This window comes from Monodelphis domestica, chromosome 4, assembly GCF_027887165.1.
Source record: "Monodelphis domestica isolate mMonDom1 chromosome 4, mMonDom1.pri, whole genome shotgun sequence".
NCBI classification, from domain to species: Eukaryota; Metazoa; Chordata; class Mammalia; order Didelphimorphia; family Didelphidae; genus Monodelphis; species Monodelphis domestica.
The window spans coordinates 319,463,740-319,491,417 of record NC_077230.1 but is presented as its reverse complement, the minus strand read 5'-3'; the positions used below and the strand labels follow the sequence as shown (position 1 = coordinate 319,491,417).

The 27,678-nt window shown below is 33.7% G+C and overlaps 1 protein-coding gene across 4 annotated transcripts in view; it reads right to left on the bottom strand.

The window, feature by feature from the left end:
• Positions 1-251: 251 nt before the first annotated feature.
• Positions 252-27,678, bottom strand: part of KPNA3 (karyopherin subunit alpha 3) — a 99,922-nt gene continuing 72,495 nt past the window's right edge. For all 4 annotated transcript variants that reach the window (XM_001368624.4, XM_056794833.1, XM_056794835.1 and 1 more), the window contains 8 exons: positions 27,410-27,454; positions 20,581-20,712; positions 16,897-17,025; positions 9,682-9,786; positions 9,407-9,478; positions 9,058-9,220; positions 3,492-3,586; positions 252-2,855 (listed from right to left, as the gene is read on the bottom strand). In XM_001368624.4, coding sequence (XP_001368661.1) covers positions 2,757-2,855; positions 3,492-3,586; positions 9,058-9,220; positions 9,407-9,478; positions 9,682-9,786; positions 16,897-17,025; positions 20,581-20,712; positions 27,410-27,454 — 840 coding nt within the window. In that variant the 3' untranslated portion in view covers positions 252-2,756. The remainder of the gene's footprint in view (positions 2,856-3,491; positions 3,587-9,057; positions 9,221-9,406; positions 9,479-9,681; positions 9,787-16,896; positions 17,026-20,580; positions 20,713-27,409; positions 27,455-27,678) is intronic.

Below are 27,678 nucleotides of genomic sequence, written 5' to 3'. Positions count from 1 at the left end.
TTTGTTGCCTTACCTTGTAATCAGAGCATTTAAAAATTTTCTCATTTTGAAACCCTGTCTTCAGGGGAAGAGGATGGAAGATATGTCATAAAATTAAACGATGAAAACATTTGAGATCCAAAATACTTGGGAATCATTGCTTTGGCCTTCTGGACATTTATAAAGAAATCTATCTTTTACAATATGGTCAGACAAAAAGAAAAATAAAGCTATTTGAGAAACCTAAGCAATTTCAAAATAAGTTGTGCATGTTTTGTAGTATTTGATAGCAGCTTTTTATTGGTTACAAAAACCTAAGCCCATATACAAAATTAGGAACACATTTAGATGCCTCTTTTGAAAGAACGTTTTAGTCTATTTTAACTGATAGTTTAAAAAAAAATAAAAACAATGCAATTCTTAAACACTGTTCTGAAAACTTAAAAGTGCAGCAATATATTCTGTTTCCTTTAACTATGAAATGGTGCAATTTCAATCCAAAACTGATAAGGTCACATCAAAGAGAGTCAAGTAAATGCACAGATCTATCTGCTTTACCTGGCTCTCTAATGTTCACTTGGATGTTATCTGCACTTTCAGTGCAAGAAAAAACTGGAATCTTCACAGTAGTGGGAAAAATGTTCATTTTAATCTCACTGTAATATCAATGTGTGCAAAATCAACAGGGTAACTGTCAGTATATGTGGCAGGGTCATCAGAAATCAAGATGGAAGGGGGAAAAATTTTAATTCACCATAGTAATCTGGTGGATTTGGACTTCTCAATTTCACCAGTTTGTGACCTTAAATTGCTTTGACTTTGTTATATCTACTTTTAGTGAACACCACACAGTTTTAAGATTTTAGATTTTGTGTGAATAGGATGCAGTTACCATATGAAGCTTTTTAAACTCAACTTTTGGGGAAAGAAAAAAAAGGCACAATGAACTTCAACTCAATTTTATGTGCACAAGAGTTGAAAAATCTGAGCCACCTTAAAGAGAAATTGATTCTAAAATTTATAAAACCTATAAATAATCAGAGGCCAAACCACTATATTAAAACAGATTCTCTAGCAAGTAAAAATCTTGCAGTTTAAACATACGCTTGTATCCATGTAAGATACAAGACAAAACTCACTCTTTAAAGTGGCTCCACCTTGGCAGATATATAGTTTTAATGAATGCACACCTGCTATGTGTTGTTCATCAGTGAAAAAAAACCAGCTGATCCACAAAGCTCTGATGGCATCTGTCCTTGTCTTCATCACAGTAAATACACCCCACATCCAATCACTAAATTAGTTAGATTTTTCTATCCCTTCACATCAATGCATTGGGAAATCACACCCAGTAAACAATGGCAACAAATCCATTTTTGTGATAGCTTACAGAGTTTCAAATTGTTCATTCCCACTCCAGTAATACCATATCCTTTTGTAGATAACTGGGTTAGACAATTTTACCAAAAGCAATGACTTCACATAATACCACCAGATTATGCAGAACTACTTAAAGATCACTGCAAATCAGATTTATGCTGAATAATGGCAGCTTCTTCTATACAGCCTTACACATACTTGTCGGTATCTTTTTAAACAAGGGAATATGGTTTTAGAGTAGGTTCAGAATTAAGCTTTTCTGGTACTCAAAAAATGAAGCTTTTATGACAATTCTAAATAGTTGCTGGTTTGTTGCCAACCACATTATCAAAAGCACTGGTCACTAAGTAAAAAATAGTTTAAGACTAAATTACAGTAAACATGAAAGCTCCACAGTTTAAACCCAATATAAATCAACCAGATTCAATTATTAATTTAAAACAAAACATACTGACGACTGCAAGGTGAAAGCAAGACTCTTATGATCAAGGAGTCTTTTGTTTCAGACTTCTTTTTCCCTCCCCAGTTGGGGATCTTGCTTTCAGCTTAAACAGAAGTCCAAGTCCAGGACAGGTTGCAGCTCAGGTAAAATACCATGCACAGCATTTGATTACTTCAAAACAGCAGGAACACACAGGCTGAAGTGAGTGGCCAAACAGGGCTCGCTGTTCTCAGTTAGGGATAATGGCAAAAGCGTCACCGGTCCAAATCTAGAGCTCTTTCTCCAACCCTGGCTTCTGAGGCAGGTAATGAACACATCAATTACTGATAGATGAAGTACAGTTTGTTTTTTAACTTAATTGTTTAATCAATAACCAAGTTTTCTTTTTTGTTTCATTTTTTTAAAGTTACTTTTTTTTTTCAGTTTCACCAATGAAAATCATTTGGCTCACATTTTAAAATCTATTCTTCCACATAAAGTATATGAAAATATGTTTGTGGAGGACAGTGATGGAGGCCCAGGTTGGACTGTGCCCCTGTAAAGTCTTCCAGAATGTACGCACGCATCATACCCAAGTGTCTTGATCCACAGTGCACCATTTTCCAAAGAAATGCTCTGTGGAAAGCCGACGTGCCGCTGCTATGAAATCTCTCTAACAAATCTGCAGGCTGCGCTGTCAGCACGTGGCACCAGGAAAAAGAAGGAGAAAATAGGAGAGTTGGGGTTGTTGAAAACTCTAAAACAGTTTAGGAAATCATGCATATGCATTTATAGTCCATGTGAGAGTGACTTTTGGCAACTGCAAAGTGACCGATACACGGCTTGCTTTAAAAGCATCAAAACGAAGAGAGGCGTGTGTGTTTGGGAGCCTTTTGATGTTGTTTGTTTTTGTCATTTGGTAGCCATCTGGTGGTACTTCAGGTTGATGGGGGAGAGAAGCTGCCCTCTAGGGAACTTAAAAATTAAATTCTTTTGTTTGAAGGTTGGCCGTTGGGTCAAAATTGTAAGTACCTCCTTGCGTTGCTTCAGGAATGAGGCTAGGATCTTCATCAATCTACAAAGAGCACAAGCAAATCCATTTAATATTAAAATGTGATTAATGCTAGATTCTTGTCTTATGCAGATATAATAATACATTTGTGAGAAGTTGGCTTAAAAGCCTTACTGCTTTGTTTTCTATTGCACAAAAACTGTCTAAGTGACTTCGTAGTCATTTCATTAAGAAAAATATAGATAATTTTAAAACAGTTTCCTGGAAAATAATACTGTATCCAATTTAATAGCAATTTGGTATAGTTTAATTATGTTAGCTGAAATGCCCAAATTGAGTATTATTGAAGAGAATTAAGGCATTTAAAACTGACTCCCTTTTAAGTAAGGTATTAGTATTGAATTTCATTTGTCTATCATAATTGATAAATGTACGTTTGTCATTTATTTCTAATTAACTGATACGAAAGCAAACAAGAAGTATTATAAACAACTTTTTAGAATGACATATAAGATGTCTTTAGGAAGGGAAAAATTATGCAGAGCTTGTCTAATGGAAAAATATTTTTATTCAGGTTTTCTAAATAGCTAGAAAAATGCCTTTTATATAAAAGAAATCATAAATATATAAATTGGAAGTTTTGGTAAATTCATAAGGTAAGCTTCAACCTGCATTTACACACATCATTATTGTACTTACATCATCACCAGAGAAATACTGATCTATGATCTCAAATGCTAATTTATAAATATCTTCATTTTCATGTTGTTGTAATGCTTCAATTTTTTCCAAACCTATTAAAATGAAATCAGTAAGATCAATAACCACATGAACAAGTGTTCGAAATCATAAAATAAGATATCTTAATTAAAACATTTCCAAGCTTTTACCTTATACCTATCAAATTGATAATGATGGTCAAGAAAAACTGGCAATAGTCAATTCTGAAGATATTATGTGAAAACTGGCAAATTAATTAAATACAGATGTAACTGACTGACTCACTTATTGTGTAATCAATTCAGAATTATGAAAAACATTCCCTTTGATTCACAGATGCTACTATCAGGTAAAGGGCTCAATAGCAAGGTTTTTATAATCTATATACACTATAACACATTCTACAACACTATATGAACACACACACACACATATATATTATATAAATATGTAATGGATACATATTGGCTAAACATGGTATATGAACATAATGAAATAGTGGTCTGTCAAAAAAGACAACTAGAGATAAGGAATCCAGAAAAACATGTAAAGTGATGCAGCATTTAAGAATGAACCAAGAGGGTATGAATAATGATAATTTTTTTTTTAAAGCAATTGAATTCTTAGGAACTGTAGTGAACAATCATGGTACTGAAGGAAACACCCTCTTCCTCTCAGTAAGGAGGTGGGGACTACAGATGTAGAGAGCAGCGTTCACTGTTGGATTTAGATGCTCAAGTCAATTTCCTTGCTCAAATGTTTTTTCTTTCACTAAAAGAATGTGATGGTGGGAAGATGGTTAGGGAAAAATTACTAAGTGTAAAAAACAGAAGGCAACAATAAACCTTTTAAAAATGGAAAAACTAAAGTAAGTATTAAAAAGGACTTCTAGGGGGAAGGCTGGTTTCTCTAAAAGCCCTACAAATTTCATAGGATCAAAGATTTAGATCTGGAAAGGACCTCAGAAGTCATGTAGTCCATTTCTCATTTTGCAGATAAAGTATCCCAAGTATTTTGAGAGACTTGCCAATGGTCAGTACCAGAATATGAACTTAGGGAGGTCCTCAAAATACAGAATCCTTCTACTGCACTGTGCTAGGAACCCCCAGGGCCTTTAAAAAGTAATTGGTTGAGGTTCAATAATGTTATTGTATAAATATCAAATTCAATAAACTCAAAAGTCTTTCCTTCAATTGTCCTATTAGTTCCATTATACTGGAAATGTCGGTTTATGGGAGGAACCAGTCTATTTCCTTTAGTGAATGACAATAAATAAAATAAATAGTATGAACTTGTAACACAGAAGACAGAAACGACAATTTGGCAAAAGTGGATGAGATAAAATTGAAATTTCACATGACTCAAAGGCTGAAAAGTTTCATAGGTCTTATGAGGAGGGATTAAATGCTATCCCATTTCAACAAGTTAAAATGTGACTCTCCTCTCCAAAACCTATCCATATTCTTCCTAATTCCCCCATTCCTGATGATATAATCTTTTTTTTTATCTACTCTATTTAAAAGTCCGTTCTTAAAAAAGTAATTTTTATTTTTTAAAAAACCTTTATCTTCTGCCTTAGAATCAATACTGGGTATTGGTTCTAAGACAGAATAGTGGTAGGAAATTGGGGTTAAATGACTTGGCCAGGATCACACAGGTAGGAAGTGCCTGAGGCCAGATGAACCCAGAACCTTCCATCTCTAGGCCTGGCTCTCAATCCACTGAGCCATCGAGCTGTCCCTGGTAATTGTTCAAAAATATATATTATTCCCTTGATCAAAATGCTAATCAGTTGTCTTTAAGAAAAAATATACCTTTAGTCTGGCATTTAAGACCTTATACAATCTGAGAAGCTAGACTGGAACCTACCTTCCATGCCTTGTTTCCAGCAATCTTCTTTCACATACCAGACTGCTAATGTTCCTTTATTCTTTCCTGCCTTGGCATGGTAGAGATGTCATTTCATTTCCCTGCCTCAGATGCTAATTCTTGCCCATCTTCCCCTACTGCTATCTTTTCCATCTTTCCAGCCTTGGACTTAATGTGTCACCTATTCAAATTTTTAAATTCTTTTATCAGACACTTAGTCAACAAACACTTATTATGTATCAGATACTGTGAAAAGCCATGGAGATACAAAAAGAGCGAGACAGTTCCTGCCCTCAAGAAATGAATTTAAGAAGCCAACAGGCAAACAAGTATGTACAAAGCAAACTAGATATAGGATAAATATAAAGTGAGTGAGAGGGAAAGCATGAGAATTAAAAAGGGTGGCAAAAGGCTTCTTCCTGTATACATCAGATTTTAGTTAGGACTCAAAGGAAGTCAGTAATTGGACATGATGAGGGAGAGAGTTCCAAGCATGGGGGACAGCCAGAGAAAATGCCTGGAGCTGAGATGAAGTGTTTTATTTTAGGAACAGCCAAGAAGTCAGTGGATCTAAGAGTATACATGGTGAGGAATAAGATATAAGATGATTGGAAAGGTAAGAGGAGACAAGGTCATAAAGAGCTCTGAATGACAATAAGGATTTTGTATTTAATCCTGTAGTGCATAGGAAGCCACTCTTTGAAGCAGCATTTTTCTGACACATATCATTATCTTTTGGGTATGTGCATAGATCTGGTTGTCACATATGACTCTTCTGCTCAAAGCCTTAAATGGGTCTTTATTATCAAAAAGTTTGGCTTATGTTCAAGGTCATTCAAATCTGACACTCTTCCTTTCCATCTTTATTTCATACTTTTTATCATCTGCTTTACATTCTAGCCAAGTGGACAATCCTCTATCTTTACAATACAGCATTCTCCCTCCCTGTGTCTTTGCTTGTGGCATCCTGATATACTCGTTTCATCCCAATGAACTCCAGAAAGTTCAATTGATGTTTCCCCCCCATCCCCCAAAAGCCTTCATTGACCTCCTAGAAGCAACAAATGTTATATTTGGAAATCTCACTGGTTTGCTACAAACCTAGACTTAATTATAACTGGGAATGATTAGTTATGAGATTGTGGACAATTTGGTAACCTTTAGTTTCATATTTTCTTATCTAAAAAGGGAGGATAATACTTGGCTCTGCTTGTACTCTATTATGAATCATTCTCCCTCTTTGGACATTATGCACTAACATGTTATATAGTACAATGAAGATGCCTTATTGCTCTGCCAGTCTGTGAGCTCTATGACTATAGGGACAGTGTAATTTCTAAACTATGTACCTCCCAGAGCACGTAGCACAGAGTCTGTAATCTAGAAGCACTTAATAAATATAAGAGTAAAATTTAATGTTTTGTTCTCCTATGGAGAGTTGTAAGCTTCTCAAGTGCTTCTTTTCATTAAAAAACAAACAAAACAACACACAACACCTTAAAATCATCTAAAAATCAAGCAACCAATCCCAAAATATTTATTAAATATTTATGATGTGTTAGGCATTGGGCTGAGTGCTAAGAATAAAAATCCAAAGAATAAAACAACCCCTAATATAAGGAGTATATTTTGTAAAAGGGGAAAACAACCAGGAGAAAGATGGGAGGGAGGGAGGGAAGAAGAGAGAGGTAGAGGTGTAGGAGAGGGAAAGTAAAAAAAGAGGAGGAAAGGAGAGAGATAGAGAATGAAAAGACAGATAGAGAGAGAAAGGGAGAGAAAGAGACAGAAGTTAAACAAAAGCAAGTTTGGGAAGGAGTTGGGAGTACAAAAGTTATTATAAAAAACCTTGAATCTTAAAGGAAGAGAGGGACTCTATAAACAGAAATAAAGAAATAAAACACGTACCTAAAAGATAATGATGTGTCAGAAAATGACTGCTTCAAAGAGTGGAAATACATTGCAGGTATGTGGGATAGCCAATGCAAAAAAAGGGAGGTGAAGTGTTAGATATGAGGAACAGTCACTTTAGCAGGAATGCAGAAGGGAGAGTAATATAAATATTACTTGATTTATTTGATTATGTAAATTATGATCAAGTAAATTATGATTAATTTACTTGAAAGACAGGTTGGGGCCATATTATGCAGGGGCTTAAAAGTGTAAGAGGAGTTTATATTTTATCCTAAAGGCAAAAGAAAGTCACTGAAGGGAGTCACAAATTAGCTCTTAATTTAAGGAAGGTGACTTTAGCATTAGTGTGTAAGATCTACTGTGGAGAGAAAGGAAGATCAATTAGGAGCTACTGCATTTTGTTAGGCAAGAGGTGATGAGAGTCTGAACTACTGTGGTAGTTGTATGAATAGAAAGAAATGGTCAGATGGGAGAAATGTGAAGATAGAAATGACAAAATTTAGCATGTGATTGGATATGTGGAATGAGAGAGGATGAGGCTCACAGGATAATACCAATGTTCTGAATAGATAATGGTGTTCTTGTCAGAAATAGGGAAGTTTAGAAGAGGGGAAGGTTTAAGGGGAAAGATAATGTGTTCAATTTTAAACATGTTCAGTCTGTGGTGTCTCCAAAATATCCAGCCTAAAATGTCCAACATGCAAGTGGTGAGGTAGGACTGAAGCTGAGGGGCTTAGGACATAACCTTGGACCGTGGAGGACCCTGACGGCTAGGTATATGGATAAGCCAGGGGAAAAAAAGACTAAGAAAGAGAACCAACATAGAACAGTACCATAAAAACCCAGAAAGAATATTCAGGAGGGAAGAGTGGTTAACTGTATCATGTGTAGGAGATAAACCCTAAAAGGATTAAGAACAAATTGGGCCATTTTGAGAATGCTGGTAACTTTGGAGGGAAAAATTTCAGTTGAAGCAAGGTCAGTCAGATTGCAAAGAGCTAAAGAGTAGAAGAGAGGCCATGGAAACGTGAGCAGATTTCTTTTTCAACAAGTTTTGCTGAAAATAGGAGGACTAATATAGGGCAGTAGCTTGAGGAGATGGTAGATTCTAGTTAAGATTTTTCTTAATAAAGAAAAGACAAGGATTTCAAGGGAGAAGTGGAGATACAGGTGGTTTAAGATGAGAGATGGTTTAAAATAACTTTTGCAGGGAGTCAGATGGGGAAATAATTTGTGGGGAATAAAAGGATGGCTGTAGTCAACCAAGTGAGTTGGATAATATGTGTTTACAGTGCCCAGTTAGCATGGTTGTGTTCAGGTGTTTGTTAGTAGTCCAGAACTTTAGCAAGAACTTGACAAATACCAACAGGAAAGAAGGACAAGGAATTCAAGAGCAAAGGACAGTATAAAGCTGAAATTCAACCCAATTACTGGGCTGAAATTGGAGAGAGAATAAAGAGAGGTTAGAGCAGGGGAAGAGGTCTGAGAAAGTATTCCTTTTAGCAACAGTATTGATTCTTAAATTTAATGAAAATGAATTTAGGGTCCTTTACAAGCTCTTTTTTTTTTTTAAAAATATAAGTCATCTATTGAAATAAAGCCTATTCCCTAAGGCTTGGGTTATTAGGTTTAGGCAAAGAACTATTAAAAGACCTATTTCAGAGAAAAAAATAGGTTCTAGGTGAGTGCACATCATTAATTTTCCCCCCAAGAGTTTACAGAATAGTACCAAAAATTATCTGACTTTAAATAAACCAAGTCTTACCTCCACATTCTTCTATAATTTCAGCTATTGTGCTAGCTTCATCACCAGCCATTATCAGAATGTTTTTCAGACCATCTAGAACCACCTGAACCACCTGAGAATCTTTTACTGACAGTAAGTTACAGAATGGTGGTATTACATTCTTCTGTACAAGGTATTCAACCTAAAACGAAAAGGAAATATTTGCTATTTTTTAAATACACAGCAAATCTTTTTTCCCCAATGAGCTCAAGGAATTACCTACTGAATAAAAAAATTGAATAATTTTGTAAACAAATAAAAAAATGTATTTGTACTCCGTAAGTAACTTAAAATAATTTAATAATTACTTCACACAGTCACTAGTTACCTGATCTTTTCTCCCACTTATCGTCAAGTTGCTGATTGCCCAAGCAGCTTCTTTTTGGGTCCCAAAGTCCCCCTAAGAATTAAATAAATAAATAAAACTTAAAATTTAGTCATTATTGACCAAGAACTATAATTACATCATATCAGAAATTTTCTTTTAAAATTGTTATTGATATCTTTTGTTTTTATATTGTCTGCATTTCCCAATATATTCTTTGATTTCCCCCCCAGGAAGTCTGTGTCAGATACTTTAGTCAAACTTATAATATAACCAACCTTAGCCAGCTGGTGTATGATCATAGGGATTAATCCAGCATCTATTACAGCTTGTACTTGTTGCTGGTTTCCTGCTGTTATATTGGAAAGGAACCAAACTGCTTCCTATAATTGGACAAAATACAAGATACTTTTATTTTACATACAATGAATTTAGATAAATTAACAAAATTGTATTTAAGGTACTAGCTAAATAAAATAAACAAGTAATACAAAATCTTCATTGGGAATATTAGGACCAATTAACAAACTAGTATTAAAACATTTTTTAAAGTTAGGGAGACAGACCAAAAAAAAAAAAATTGAAATTAAACCAATCAAAACTAAATCTAAACCCTGTATTTGTATTGGCATTATACTTGAATTTGTTCCAGATACTTTCTATTTAGCTCAAATATTATTTTTAAAATAAAGATCAGTTAATTTTTATCACTAAAAATATTTTATGGCTAATTTTACATAAGGTGAACTCATTAATCCAACAAATGTATAAAGAATACACATTATATATTGCCTTTGCCCTCATAGAATTTAATATTCAAAGATCTATTAAAATTGGCACAGTTTTGATAGACTAATTGCAGGCAAGTGTTTCTGATATTTTGGTCCTTTCATAACAAATTCTATTCCCATCCTTTATAATGAATAGAATACACGCTCTAGACACAGGATTTGGTACTTCCTTCTTTTCCCAGAGTGTGGGTATATATGAAAGTCTTAAAGTACCTTATCTTACAGAGAAAAAACTTTATGAATAGTATATAAAACACACTCTCTCTCTCTCTCTCTCTCTCTCTCTCTCAAACAGCATCAGAACAATGCTCAGCACTGATGTCTTATGAGTTACCTATAATGTTCTACAACTATAATACTGTAAACCTATGAACTTGTTGCATATAGGCCTCTTCTAAATAACAGCTTACATGGTAAAACAGCAGGGCTTCGCTATCTTGGCTCCATATTTCTATGTATTCTGTTGTTTTTTGTTTTGTGTTTTTTAATCCTTATCTTCCATCTTGGAATCAATACTGTGTATTGGTTCCAAGACAGAAGAGTAGTAAGGGCTAGGCAATGGGGGGGGGGGGGGGGGGGGGTGTCAAGTGACTTGCCCAGAGTCACACAGCTGGGAAGTGTATGAGGTCACATTTGAACCTAGGACCTCCCATATCTAGACCTGGCTTTCAATCCACTGAGCTACCCAGCTGGCCCCTATTCTATTGTTTTTTAAAAGGTTAAGTGGCTACACTTCAGTTCAATATTGTTGTGTTTATTGTAGGATGCCCTGAAACTTCATTACAACATCCTGGGATGCCTTGCTAATCAAATAAAAAGTCACTAACTTTAGTGTATAGTTTCAGTATTTGTATACTATGTTATAAATATTAGAAAATTTCAAATAATTAGAATGCAGTATAATATATGAAGTGAGGCAGTGTTGTATAGTGCATAAAGAGCTGGCTTTAGATTCACGGCTCACAAGGTAGGCTTTTTAAATTTCTCACTGTAACTCACAGCTGTAGAGTTGGTAATTACCATTCTGAATCAGTAAAGTGCTCCATTAGAAGCAAACTACATTAGTGAAATTGGAAAATACATAAGTATTTCTGCACAATTGTGTAAATTCAATGGTATAAAATTCAATGATACTTTATTGCCTGAGGTGCTCAGTAATTAAAATGATTTTCCACAGAGTCTCAGAAGCAGAAACAGAACTCTGGTCTTTTTGACTCAATCCAATTCTCTATCTAATCTGAATGCTTCTATGTATCATATAATGGATTCTAAAATTGAAATAAATTTAATTTTATTCAATAAAGGTAAATTATTTGGAAAATTTTAACCTATGAAGGTGAGACATGACACTTCCTTTTTAAGGATCTGTGATTTCATCATATTCTTTTTACCAAATATAAATTGCAATTTCATTATATTTTAAAAGTCTATCTTCAAGGGGGCAGCTGGGTAGCTTAGTGGATTGAGAGCCAGGCCTAGAGATGGGAGGTCCTAGGTTCAAATCTGACCTCAGACACTTCCCAGCTGTGTGACCCTGGGCAAGTCACTTAACCCCCATTGCCTAGCCCTTACCACTCTTCTGCCTTGGAGCCAATACACAGTATTGACTCCAAGACGGAAGGTAAGGGTTTTTAAAAAAAAGTCTATCTTTATGAGTTGTTGTGGTCCCCCCAAAAATTATGACCTAATACTCAATCTTTTGGTGTTATGCTATGCCAAACTAATTAGGCTGATCTTCTGATTAGATAGCATCTCCCAGAGTTAGCACTCTGGTAGAATAGTCTTCAAGAATCTAGGATCACTATACCATGATTAACTATTTAGCAATAAGAACATTTAATTAACCACACTATTTTATGTCACAACCATAATGGGTTAAGGAGATTATATTATGTTAATGCAATACTGATAGAAATGTAAACAAGGATTTTGACTGACCTGTGAATTCATTATCTTGCACATTTTATTTAGGATATTCAATATCACCCTAAAATGTCATTTAGGCATTTCCTAATTTATGGCCAACTCCTTGATGGGAGGAAATAACTCTTATCCCCTTTAATCAGAAAAATGGCCAATATTTCACCAATTCAGGATACTCAGGGAGAAGATCTAGGGCTATCTCCACTGCTCACTTAGGATACTACTAGATCATTTCATAACATTGTTTCTATGGGAAGAAGCAGTCTGAATTCCAAAAAACTGACTTTTAAGTGCTATAATGAGGTTAACTATGACTATAAAGTTGCTATTGATTATTTTTATTAACTAATAATGTTATTAGTTCTAAGGAGACATGAATCAGTCTGTAACAGACATCTGTAAAATATTGCTATTTAATTTTAAGTTTATTTATATTTAATTATTTTTTAAAAAGGGAAATTATCTGAATTAGTATTATTAAAACTACGTTTATGGTTATACAACATTAGTAGTTACATAGAAAGAGAAATAAAATATACAATTTAAAAGATAGTGAACAGGTAGAAATAGAATGCTTTTCAGCTCTTGCTGCCTGGATAATAAGTCAAATTCTTCATCTAGCTTCAGAGAAAGCAGGGCTATTTTTTTTTTAGTCACCTTACAATATAATATTGCTCTACATGCCTCTCTATCAGCATCTCAAAGAAGCAACAGAGTAGAATTTGTCTTAGAATGGACAGTTCTGTCAAATAGTTTCTCCAACATTTGGTTCAAATACCTAAGATTTTTGTTTTGTTTTTCTTTTTAAACATTTCTTTTCTTGAATCTATCAAGTTCTGAAAGATGCACCTACAATTATCAGTAATCATTAACTCTTTTTACATTTAAATTAGCCTTTTTTAAAAAGTACCTAAGTACACATGTTAATATTATTTCATTACACAGTGTCTTTAAGCATAATTCAATTTCCCTATATGTCTTTTCATAGTATCTATTTTTATTGTTGTCTTAACTGAAACTATAACTCTTGATTTCTTAAGATTCAGTTGAAACAAAATAACAAAAATGTAACTTTGAAAAGATTAGTTTTACTTTTTCCTTGTATAATGTAAACATGGAGCTGTCACTTAAATTTAAATGTGTATGGTGAGAGCCAGGCGTAGAGATGGGAGGTCCTAGGTTCAAATCTGGCCTCAGACTTAACCCCCTCCCCTCCCCCATTGCCTAGCCTTTATTACTCTTCTTCCTTGGAACCCACACACAGTATTGACTCTAAGATAAAAGATAAAGATTTTAAAGAAAAAAATTTTAAATTATCATATGGAAATATTTAGCTTTAAGTTCAGTATGAGTTTATATATCTAACAAAGGCCAACCAATCTCACCTTTCCTTTTTGTCTTCAAAAACCCAAACCCAAACCCTTCTCTTCCTTCTTAGAATTAATACTATATGTTGGTTCCAAGACAGAAGAGCAGTAAAGGCTAAGAAATGGGGGTTGTGACTTGCCCAAAGTCTATTTTAAATGAACTGAGGCATATAATCTTTTCCCTTCAGTTTCAAGGGGCTTATAGGTTCACAAATTTGGACCTAGAAACAACTTCTAAGATCAAATTCAACCTCATAATTTTTATAAATGAAGAAACTAAGAACTAGTTGCCCAGGGTCATAAAAGTTTCCAGGACTTACTGATTTCAAGTCTATCCCTCTATCTACTATATAATACTACCTCCCCAAAAGCTTCTGCTTAAAGATGCCTTCCTGAAGTTATCCTAAATATAAAAATTACATTTTCCAAAAAATAAACAGGGTCTCAGAATATAATGGTGCATATACATTAAGCCATCATTTCTTTGATAAACTCCAGTTGTCCCCTCAAAGAAATGATGGCTTAATGTAAAAGATATGAGACAACAGAATCTGGAGTTCATAGTCTTGTTTAAGGTAAGTAGAAATTTTTAGTCAGTACTAAACAGAACTTGCTCACACCAAGTGGTTAATCATAGATTAAGAGCTAAAAAAAATCTTACGAGATCATAAAAACCTACTTTCATTATTTTTCCCAATTAAAAAAAAACTATCATTGATTTTTCTTTCTCTTCCATTCCACTAAAAAAAAAAAAACTTTTGTAACAAATATGCAAAAAACCCACAACACTTCCCCTACTGGACATGTCTAAAAATGTGTTTCATTCAGCATATTGTAAACCTCAAAATTTCTTAGACTTATAAATGTTGGAAATTTCACCATTGGGAAATTTCATACTTGAAAAATTTCCTATTGATAGTGGGTCTTGACTATTGGAATGTGAATCCCATTGGCATGGGAGGTTCCTTCTCTTTCCCTTCTTAAGATTACTTTAGGACAGAAACCTTTTGCTGAACAATGGAAAGGACTTTGACCTATGCTTAAGCATAGAACAGGAATTTCTTTGAGTCATGATTGATTTTAGAATTGATACAATGGAGATACTTGGAATCAATCTCCACCCTATTCAGTCCTAACAGGATTGAGTAAGGGCTGCAGCCTAGATCAAAATCTAATTATTCCAATCTCTACCCTACTCAGGTTAACAGGATTTAGAAAGGGCTGTAGCAAAGGAGCAAAGATTTAATTATTTGAAAATATGACCTTCAACAGACATGTGCAAAGCCAGAAGACCTCTGGGCGGTCCTGGGTTAAGCTAGAGCCTCCATTGGCACAGGGAAATTGATGGAGAGTGATTGGTAGATGTGAGAACTGAGGGGAGGCAACTTGGAGGGTTTCCTTAAAGATCAGGGGGGTCTGAAGACTCGGGGTGGTTGAGGAGTTGGCCGGAGTGGTTGCGGTGTGCTCTGAGAAGCTTGCTCTGAAGGAAGCTGAAGGTGGGGGCCTCTGAGACTGTTTCTCCATTTTGGTCACATGAGTTATAGGGACTGATCTCTTTTCTTTGCCCCAGCTATCTAAGGGCTTGGACCTTTTGGCCCAGCCTAAACAGAAGGGGTATTTAAGCCCTATTCCCTTCTCTCCCTTTTTCTCTCTCTCTATCTCTAATTCCTTTCTTACTCCTATTGTAATTAAACTCCATAAAAGATTTACTGCTGACTTGAGTTTTCATTTAGGAATTACATAGCTGAATTCCTTGGCGACCTTAAATTAATATATATCAGTCTTTTAACGTGATTCCCTTGTAACAATATTGTATCCAACTGCTCTATGATAGAAGGTAGGTAACAAGTTTCTTTATAAGTTTTTTGAAGACATGGTTGGTCATTATACTGATCAGAGTTTTTAAGTCTTTCAAAGCTGTTTTTCTTCATAATATTGTTGTTATTGTATAAATTAGTCTCCTGGGACTGATCCCTTCACTGTAACAGCTTGTCCAAGTCTTTCCAGATTTCTCTGAAACCATAGCTTTCACTTGTTTCACCTGTTTCTTCATCCCTGTTTTCAATGTTTCAAACTATCCCTGTTTCTTATGGTACAATAAAATTCCAATACATTTATGTAACATAATTAGTTCAGTTGTGGAAACTAAAGTAATTGCAGTGATTTTCCAAGGTCCACTGAGCTAGTAAGTATTTAAGACCGGATTTGAACCAAAGTCTTCTTGACTCTCCAGGCTTATAGCTCTATTCATTGCCTGAAGGTAAAGGATATATAGCTTTACCATCAAGAATAATTTGCCTAGTAAAATGAGTATAAATCCTGCAGGGAAAAAAAAATTTACCTTTAATGAAAGTGAATTTTCAATATTCCTGATAAAAAGACCAGAGTTGTGTAGAAACTTTGAAGTTCAAACAAAGGAGTTAAGAGAAACATAAAAAGGTAAAAACAAATTAAAAATTGGTAAAGGAATAAACAAGGATAAACTAATTACATTCTACTATAGGGAGATGACCCATGTGCCCCCTCTGAACCCTATCATCATCAGGGGTTATAGGGAGTCTAATTAGACAGGGGTATGGGAGTGGTTCAGTTATATTTTGACTATTTAAAATAATGGAAAAAAAGAGAAAGGAGAATACACTGAGGTGAGAGGGAAACAAATCCTAAGGATGTGTAAAAATATTTATACTTTTTTTTTGAAGCAACAAGAATCTTAGGAGGTGCCCATCAATTGGAGACTGGCTCAGTTACTATAAAAATACGATGGAATGCTAGTATCCTATAAGAATGATGAAGGGAATAATTCAGAGAAACCTGGGGACACTTGTATAAATTAATATAGAGTGAAGTGAGCAGAATAATGAGAATAATTTATACAACAGCAACAACATTGTAAAAACAAACAACTGTGAAGGACTTAGGAACTTTGATCAGCATCATGACCCATCCCTAACATGAAACCCCTGGTAGAGAGGACAAAGACTAAAGAGAGCAGAATAATATTCCAATATCTATATGCATATTGATATCAGTTGGTGTATACTGTTTTTCTTTTTAGAAGTGGCCAATATGAAAATTTGTTTGAATTAGACAATGTTTGTAACAAGTTTGTTTTTCTTTTATTTGCAACTGGGGGGTAGGAAGGGAGGGCAGCAAAGAAAGGACAAATTTGTGTAGACTGAAGAAAAAAAACTATTAGGTAAGTACTGGTCCCTACTTTTATTAATGGCAACAGAGAAAAATATTACTTAAACAAAACTGTCTTATCAAAGCACTGAACTAAATATATTTGTTAGCCAGATAGAGAAAGCAGTTAATAGGTGAAACAAAATTAGTTCAGAAGTAATTATAAGGCTTTTATTAACTGAAAATGCTAAAATGAAAAATGTAAGAAAAAAATTCTACTACATACCTTATTTATCTTCTCTTTTGGGTGAGTCAAGAGATTTGGGAAGTGTGAAAGAACATCACAGTTGAGAACAACTTGCGTCTGCTCATCAGTGCCTGTCACTATGTTGCCCACTGCTCTCAGAGCTGCTGTCTGTAATAGCAGAGGAGAGGAAATTTTTGTTCCTTGAAGAAAATTCATTTTATTTTTTAATCATCTGGTTGGACCTAAGAATACTGAGATCTCAACACAAGATTAGCTATAAGCATTTTTGAATTTTTAAATGAAGTATATCTAAGTCAGATAAGCATTTATTAAGCTCCTACTATATGCAAGTCACTGTGCTAAGTGTTGGAGTTATGAAGAAAGACAAAAAAAGTCTTTTACCTCAAAGAGTACACAATATGATGTTTGTGAAAAAATATATAGATTTAAAAGCCCTAAATATATGATAGAAAAAATAAGTGTACAACTTAAAGAGAAAACCTCAAGGCTCATTTTAAATTAATAATATCCTAATTTATTATTGATATTTTCCTCCTTAAAACAATTCTGCCTCAATATTAAAAGTTATTTCATCTTTTATTATATCTTCAAAATACTGACTAAAGATAAAAAAATAAGGTAAAAAATAAGATGACGCTTCTTAACTTCTTTTAAAGTCTCTTATCACTATTAAAAAATTAAAATCATTAACAAATATTCTAGATGAACTGTTTCTTAGCCTTTCATTTATGAATCATCAATTATATGAAGGTATAAATGTTGAAGGTTAAAATTTAAATCATAAAATTTTCTGTCAAAGTTTATACATGGTAAAAGTACAAGTTATACAAGGTTTATTCTTTTTAAAAATCTGTTGATATCTGTTCCTATAAGATTTTTTTAATGTTTGCTATTTAAGATGTTTTTCTTAACCTTCTACTATTATTTCATATTTGAACAATAAAAAATATTTATACACTATCTACTAAGTGTAGGGCACTAAGCTGGGCATTTTGGTATAGAGTATCTAACCAATTTAATTCTAGCAACGAAAACTAACAGTCAATATGCCAAAGTACGAAAACATACATATAAATAATTCTTCCTTCCCCCAAAAGGATTGACTTATTTAACTAAAGTTATGGTATTTTAGAACTCCAATATTTTTGGGTCCATACTAAAACAAAAACCAGAACTCAACAGACCCAATCACTAATATTAGGATTAATATTATAACTAAGAAGTTAATTGTAATGGGCCTTTCCTTGGCCCTGATGTTGGGAACAAGATCAGGGCAGATTTTTTCCCCCTCTACACACTATCAGAGGACGCTTATCCCTTTTCTTGGAATAGGTCTTCAAACTGGAAGATAGTGAGGATTAATGAAAGGAGCAAAATTATGACTCCTCTCTGCAGGAAAAGTTTAACTGGTTATAAAGACTTTCTTCAGTAAGCTAGTGGTTTGTTTCAAAAAAGAGCACGCTAAAATCTGGCTAAATAGACTCTTCCTAGTTGTGTGACTCTGGGCAAATCACTTAACCCCTACTGCCTATTACTAACCAGTCTTCTAGCTTGGATCCAAAACAAAGTATCAATTCTAAGATGGAAGGTAAAGGTAAAAAAAGCCATTCTGTCCATATCCTATTATTATTATTATTATTAATCAATTCCAATTCGACATTCATCTGGGTTAACAAGCTCTGTGTTTTAAAGGCCAACAACAGTCATTCACACACCTTAACATCTAACAGTTAAATCAGATTGTTTCTCTTTGAACACCCAAACAAGTTAACTGAGAATTTTGATTAGAAGTAATTTGTGAAGATGAGATTAACTCTCTCCAGCCCATTTTTAGATTTAATTACCAGAAGCATATACACCCCCACTTACACTTGAGTGAGGGAGGTCTGTGACCCACATGTGCAATAGTGGGTGACGAATGAGAATTGACTGACTGCCCACTGGGCAGTCCTAAACAAAACTTTAGCTGTAATTGGTACATATAAAATGGAAGGAAGTCACAGGAAGTGATGAAAAATAATAATCTTTAAAATGCCAAGAACTTCCTGTCTTTCTCCTTCAACTTGATTTTGAAGGAGCTCTAGCTTGAGACTGCTCTAGGACTTTTCCCTTAGAACTACCATGTGGGATGAGTGAAAAAGGCTGACTCCTTTCCTGGATTTTCTGAAGGGACTAGCCTCAGGAGAGACCTACCCTCTTGAGAGAGGCTTCCTGCATCCCCAGGTCCTCAGCTCAATGCCAAGGCCCCTCTGGCTAAGGACTAACTAGCTCTCCCTGGGTTGAGCCAGGGGACAGAGCAAAATACTTAGTGTATAGGTTAGATATCTTACCCCATCCTCTCTCTGATTTTCTTACTTTCATGCTTTCTACATTTTATAAATAAATTGCTAAAAAAAAAAATCATTTTAGAATTGATTAAAATCCCTGGCAACCCTACTCTTAAATAATCTAGTCCAACCTTTTATATTAACCCCTTACTTTCTGGCCCTTACAAATTTTAAAATATTGGCCCTCTCCTTAGGGAAGAGGCTATAATCTTTATCCCCCCCCAATCCAGTCCTCTTTCAAAATTTCCTATTTCTGTTGAAGGCATTGCTATTCTTCCAGTCTCTCATAGCTTCATAACTTTGGCATCATCCTTGATTCTACCTTCTACCTCATGCCCACATAAATCTATCTTGTTGCCACAGCTTATTATTTTTAAGTGTACATCACATGAGTGACTCATTCTCTCTACTTTCATAGCTGCCACTACTCAGTTCAAACCCAGAGAGAGTGATTTCATCTTATAAAGTTCTTTTGTGATAGTGAACTAACTTTATAAGAATACATATGGAATCCCCCCCAGATGTTTTAAAGGAACTAATCTGAGGTTAGCTGTTAGTGACAAAGAGACTGAGAGTATAATGTATACAGTCACACAAGCTGGGATCCTAGAAAGATTCTGACAACTTTTTTTGTTTCTTCACATAGAGCCCAGCACAATGCTGAGCATGATACTTATTTCCGTTTTAATTCCAATTAATTAGAAAATTAAGTTATTTAAAATATTCTGGTTAATATAAATCTTAAATGCAATTACAAATATTTTTCTGAAAAAATTAAGATCCAGATGCACATATTAAATTTATACTTTAAAATTATAAAAGCAAAACATCCAAATAGGAGAATCAGTCACAAATGAACACATTTTAAAAACTTAATAATTTTGGTTTCAAATAGCCTCAAAACTTTAGGAATCCATATTTTTTATTAGGATCAATACTCCCTCTTTAGCACAGCAGATCATAAACCCTATACCTTAGAGGTCAATCTTTGTGAATTTCTGTGGCTGGGAAAAAAAGAAATTAATCATGAATGTCTAACTATCTCATGATGAGACATGAAGCTATTAGTTACTTGTGTGAATTTTCAGAAATGAAAGATCTACACCAATAACGGAAGCCTTTCTAGAATGGTAAAATCTGTCAAGAGTTTATCTCTACTAGCATAGTCTTTAAGAATGTGGGGTATACTCCATATAATAAATGAGGTATTGATATAGGATTTAAGTAAAAGGTTCAAATTTTTACTCATTATTAAAAATAGCTAATTACATTAGCCTATGTTTTTTTAATTAAATGTCAATAGTGTTAGCTGAAGTTTATATCAGGTTTAAATAAACAGGATTCTGTGTTTATAAGAAAGTTGAACAATACTTACTTGAACTTTAACCTCCTGATGGCTCAGAAGAGGCACAAGAAATGGTACAACTCCTGAATCGATCACCATTTGAATCTGTTCATTACCTCCATCAGTTAAATAAGACAAAGCCCAAACAGTGTCCACAAGAATCTAAAGAAAATAATAACAAACCATTTTACATATTAACTTCAACATTTCAGGAACATAAAACCATCAGATGGTGGTAAGAAAAGTTGATAAATGTCAATATTTGCTTCACGATTATAAATGCCCGATTACTTGGAATATTCTATTAAAGCAATAGATACCATTATCTCAGCTACTAACTTGCCTTCAACATGGACCTCTAACCCCAATTTCTTCACTTTGAAATTAGTAAAGCAAGTTTATCAGAAGGAAAAATGTCTTTTTTTTTTTTGGTTACATCTGCTTGTTTATTACTTGAAAAATGAATATTTATAATGTTATTGGCTTTTCTGAATGAAGATTGCAACAGCTATCCCAACTACTCTAAGACTTAAGAGTTGTTTACTATCTCGAGTCTCCTATCAAACCAAAGATACTATACTTATGAAGGGAGAACAAGAAAGCAAGATTTGGCCAATGATCTTGCACTCTTAAAAAAGATGAGTCTAAACATTTCCCTCTTTTTCTTTATTCTCTCAAATCTTTCACAGATCTTCAATAGGAGAAAAATATTCTAACAGAAGATTAACTCACAAAAATTTTTGTATTTTAACCATTTCTGATGGAAAATGCTACCATCTCAGTTATCAATGAAAATACAGACAGAAGATTCTGATGTTCATCTCTTGCATTCTAATTATGAGCAGGAGCAAAACAGGTTGTAGTTTCTGCTGGTTGTAGCACCAAGAGAAACTAAACAAGCCAGCTATATAAAATGAAGTCAATATGCTTAGTTCCTAAAGAGATAAAATATAGAATTTTTCATGGATAGCTAAGGAGATTACTTTTACTTTCAAGTCAAAATCTTTCTAAAAGTGTCTAAGGTTTCTACTAAGTGTGATTTCAGGACATGTAAAGTATTACTTGAAAACTATGCACTTTGTAGTCATTTCAATCTTGTCTAACTTTCTCACTTGAATCCTTCCGATTCTCTTGGTCTAATTGCTTTCTCTCTTTTGCCTTTTCCTACTGTCCATGGCTCTTTATTCTCTTCTGGATACTCAATTTCTCTAATAGAAATCTTCTCCGCATACAATTTCAACTATCACCTGTTTGTAGATGATGCCCATCCTTCACACTTCATGATCAGTATTGCTAATTGGGTTCTCTACCAATACTTCAAACAAAAAATAAAAAACTAGGCTAATTTTCTCCTTCAAATATTCATTCCTTCCCAACTTCTTCATTCTAGGAGCATTAGTACATGTAACAATAGCCAACCTGTTTTAAATTCTGCTTAAATGAAGTGCTTGATTTTTAAGAACTTGTTAAAGCAGAATTTGGTAAGCATCAACAGACCTGTTTCACTGGCACTATGAAATTTTTCAGAGTCTAAGAAAAGAGTTATTTGAATTAAGTTTCTTAAACTGGTGGGAAGCTTCATAGTTTGCTTAGTATCTTTCCTCAGGTACATCTACCCTTCTACTGGCTCACTCTGAAATATCTACTGGAAGACACACATAGCTCAATCAACTGTATTACTCATGAAAATCTTTTCCCTTTTCAAAATACCTTTCACAACTGAAAGCCTAAAATGTATATTTTAGGATGAGTTAGTTTTGCTGCTTGTGCTTATACTATTGTATTGACTATAGTATCCTCCTGTGTCCAATTCAATAAACACCTATTAAGCATTTAATGTGTGCAAGACATTGCTGGAAGCATAGAGAAGTAAAGTAATATTCTCTACCCTAAGTTGATTACCATAATTATAGAATTCTTCAACAGGAAGGGCTTTTAAATTGCCTAGTCCAACCTCTTCATTTTATTGAAGATGAAATCAAAATCCAAACAAGTAAAATGACTTGTTTAATATAATAGTAAGTAGTTGAACACAAGTTTCCTGGTTGTCCTTTCCATTAAATCAGGCTTTTCATATGTACTGTGGTCAATGCCCCTCCACATTATGCTTTTACTATGTGCATCAAATGAAAACATCAGATTTTAGCTTATTTTGCTATTTTATCAAATTCAGTCCCAAGGACCACATGGCTCTTCTTTGTTTGAAAGCCTATCGGCATAAGACAATAAAAACCCTCAAAGTTACTGAGGCATAACTTTTCTTACTATTATAGTTGTACAGTGGTCCCCTTCCAATCTGAGGACAGATTGCTTTTTTATTCTCCACTATAAGAATTTCTGTTGCTTATTGACCCTTCTAACCTTCATGTCATTGTCCTTCTAATCCTTAAGTAGCTGACTATATTCTTTTACTTTTATTGTTTCCTTTCTTCTCATGTTTTCAACTATGAAGATTCAGACAGTCAAGGAGAGCACTTTCTTTCTAATCATCCAAATGACCATGAATATTTGTTGTAATATCGTTGGGACCTCACTTGCTTCTTGGCTATTTTAATCAGTGTTAGCTGTTTGATGCATGCTTCTTTATTGCCAAAGATTCTTGCTTTTTAAAATTTACTTTTAGATACAGAACTATTCAAAATGCTTGAAGTTGCTGGAAGGCTGACTTCTGGATAAATGAGGGGTCATTGTATTTTTTAAATCCTTCAATAAACTACATGTTAATAACTCTATCCTGAAAATATATTTAATAGCAAATTTTAAAAAGGCTATGGTTCCTATGCAGCTTTTATTAAAAATTACCAGTCTATGTGAAAACTGATTATCATATCAGCCTAAAGTAGGGAAAGTCTACATGCAACTAAAGATCTTTATCATGAACCTAAATTGTTAAAAATATAAATTTGTTATTTATATAAAACACTAATGTTAGTGTTACATAATAAGAGAAAAAATGAAAGAATACTACAGTAACACAGAATGAAAATATATCCTTTGGAAAACAAGATGATAATATATATCAAAATGGCAGTCTAAAGTAATGAAGTTATCACATCATTGATGTACCATATCCATTGAAAAACAATGAATTCTTAGAGCAAATCTAGCTTACATCAGGACTCTAACTATGCCAACTGCAACCCAACTCAGATCTACTGAGTTAGAGATGTGCAAAAGAGAGGAGGATGTTAAAACAGTTTGTGTAAGCTAAAGCTGAATTAACTATTGGAAGTAATATAAATGTTATGAAAACTAAATAGAGATTAGATTAGTTCAAGAATAAGAGCAAACATTCACCACTAGCATTTATATCAGTATTACATGAAATCATCAGAAATGGATGACTACTCTTAATTCAGCACTGTTTAGGTAGTTTCAAAAGGGGGGGGGGGAATCAAATTAGTGATAACAAATAGACCTTATAATGATTAACTATTGCAAAGATTATACATACATCCTCCATGAAATGGAATGGAAAGCAGATTAGCCAATTGCTTTTATTGTTAAGTTAGTAAATATGACTGTTCTCTTTAGCAATGACATCTTTAATAACAAAGATAATATTAAGCAGTTAAATTTGTGAATGCTTCAGTAGTTTTCCAAATAATCACTTACTGTGAGAAATGGTGAATGAAAAATGTATCCTACTACCTGGAACTTTCAAAGGTTAGGATAAGGAATAACACAAAAGTACAGAATAATAAATCTTTGTATTTCCTCCCCACACTGTCTTATAGGACATGAAGAAGAAAACACTGTCAGTTTTTTGGGGGGATAGGAGGGTAGGGGATATGCTTGTTGAATTGAAGTAGTGCTTTTTTTTTTTTACCACATCTATACTGAAAAGATGAGCTTATAAGTTAAAAGAGAGAATCAAATATGTTATAATATCAGTTTCTAATTATTCTCATAAGTATCAGGAATAGTTTATGTTTCAGAATTAATTTCTTCTCAGAGCCCACATCTAGATCTGCAGGAGGAAAAATCAAAGGTCAGCCCCTCCTCAGTTTTAAAGATCATTTCTGTTAAACTCGTAACATTACTGAGGTTTTTTGATTATTCACAATAATAATCCAATTCATTTGGAGTGGGAAAAAAATCACTAATATTTAAAAGCCTGACAGTGGCCAGAAAAATGGGTCAAAACAGATAGTCACTAACTAAATTAGAAGTCAAGTTCCAGTTTTACTATTTAACATGAATACATTGGTTTAGAATTGCTGTATTTTTGCTTTTAGGAAATACTATTGGGCCATAAAATATCAGATTCAACTAGTTCATTTTACAGATGTTTAACTAAAGCCAAAAAAACATTTTACAGATGTTTAAGAGCAATGGACAAGGTAGAGTGAACCCAAAGGGTAATCAGGATGGTCAAGAGTCTAGGGATATTTGGCTTGGAGGAAAAATGACATAAAAGGGTATAAATGTTGTTGTCTTTAAGTATTTCTTTGAAAGACTGTGACATGGAAAAGGGACTGGGCTTAATCTTCTTGGTGCAAGAAAAAATAAAAAGGGGTAGTGAGTGGAAGCTGTAGCAATAGATTCTGGTTTGATGCATAGAAAAAAATTCTAACAACTAAGAGTTATCCAAAGGTTGAATGGACCACATGCATAGACAGTAAATTTTCCTTTGAAGGTTTTCAAATAGAGACTGAATAATATTTGTTAGTAATTTTGCAGAGGAAGATTCTTGGTAAAGAAATGGTTTAGATTATATGGTTTCTGAATTGTTTTAAAAATCAAAGGGAAGCCCATCAATTGGGAAGTGGCTGAAACATGTTGTGGTAAATGACTGTGATAGAAATTGTGCCACAAGAAATGACAAGCAGGATGACTTTAGAAAAACCTGTCAAGACTTACATGAACTGATGCAAAGTGAAGTGAACAGAACCTGGAGAACATTATACACAATAAATAATAGCAATATTGTTCAACAGTGAATGACTTAGTAATTCTTAGCAATAATCTAAGACAATTCAAAAGGATTCATGAAAAAGTCTATCCATCTTCAAAGAAAAAACTGATTAGGGATGAATAAAGATCAAAGCATAGTATTTTTCACTTTCTTCATGTTTTTTCTTTGGTCTGTTTTCTTTCACAACAAGACTAATATGGAAATGTTTTGCATGATTGCCCATGTTATATGCTACATCATGTCTCAGAGGGGGAGGGAGAGAACTTGGAACTCAAAATTAAAATAAAAAAGAATGTTAAAAAATTTACATATAAATGGCAGAAATAGGATTTTCATAAAAATAATATTAGTTGAAATTTTAAAATTTATGTTTTGTTTAGGCTGAACTTTGATTTAAGGCTTTCTGATAGTAAAAAGAGGCATCTCATAAGTAGGTAATAAAAGTGTGTTTGAAATTGTCATGTACCCCAAATAAACTACCAAGTGAATTATTTGTATACACATTTATACATATATAGATTTCCTATATAGGAAATAAAGAACTGACTTCTTTATTTATCTATATAACCGATTTCTATAAATCTTTATGGCTGCACAAAACTATGCACTCTCAGAAATCTTATAAGGAGTTGCTTATTTGGAAATGCCTTCCACCAATGTAGATCAATAATTTCTTTGTAACTAAAGATTAACTTTAAAAGTGGTTCTCCCTAGCTTGTTCAGGCTGGAATATAATAGCAACTCATGGATCCAGTGCTAAAACTGGAAGTTTTAACCTGCTTTGCTTTTTTGACTAGGACTGGTCAATCTTTCCTCCATTCCCAGAGACCTACCATATTCACGTTGGACTTAGCATGACCTCTAGTGCCTTTAGCCTTATTGTAACTCAAGCCATTCACAAGGTCTGGCTTCCTTAGGAGTTGTTATTTCATACTTGCACTACCATACCTATCTTTTAACTTCATCTTAAAAGAGATTTATTTGCCTTGATGTTGAGATGTCAAGTGACTTGGCCATGGTGAATAGTTGGTATGACACAGAAAGCCATGAAACCAGGTTTTCCTGGCTCTAAATCCCAGCTTTTTAGCCCTATGTCAAACTGCATCACAGAGAAATGAATATCCTGCCATCAATCCTACGCTATACTGGAAAAAAAAATTGTGGCACGAACCAAGTGTCAGATATTTTGCTTGATTTATAATTATTTCAAGATGATAAACTAAAAGCTCATACAATATGTTCATCTAAAGTGAGTTTTTTTTAAAAAGGCTAAATAAGATACATCATCTATAATTCCATTTATTTCTCCAAAAGTGATTTGCAAATTGCTCTTTTACTAAGAGAAATTCAAGACAGGATTATAAAAGCAACTATATTTACTACCAAGATCTAACAAGATCTGAACAGAGAATGATCTTATACCTTTGTCTATAGCAGGCAGTAATATCAGAACTGAAAATGAAATTTATTAAGTATCTGACTTCCTTTAGGTTATTTAGCCTTTTTATTTATTGGCTTTGAGAATATCCTAAGATCACATATTCCCAAAATAGGGGAATTAAAACTTTACTTAAAATTTTAGTCAGCAAAATAAATGGCTTACCTAAGTATCAACTTTCTTTTTAAAAATTTATTCTCTTTTCTTCCAGTTCTTGCCTTCACATATTTTACTACTACAACATGACAAATTGTTGCCACTTCATACAAAGTAGTACATGTTAACCCATCCAAGCTCTACATTTTTGAGCTCTACATGCAATTTAGAACATAAATCCATTAAAATCTTATTCTATTTCTGAAAAATAGTTATATATTGCTGAAGCTTAATAAAGGAAATGAAAATTTCACTGACATGTTACAAACTAATATGATCCTAGAAGACATAGCTCCCCATCTAAATTAAGAAATTCCACAGCTTAATTTAACTTCAGTTTTACTTACATTGATATCTGTATGGTATATAAGGACACATAACGCTGGCAGAATCTGAGAAAAAAAAAAGATAAAAGAGATTTATCAACTTTACTACTATTTGTCTGACATCTTAAAGTATTAGAAGCTCAATCTATGACAGCAGTAAGCTAAGTGGACAGATAGAAATAAATGTGTTTCCTCTATTGGAAAAAGGTCATCTGAAAAACTAAAGTAATACATTTTAAGTTTCATTTATATAGCCCAACTATTCTGTGCTAGTAATATAATGTATCTGA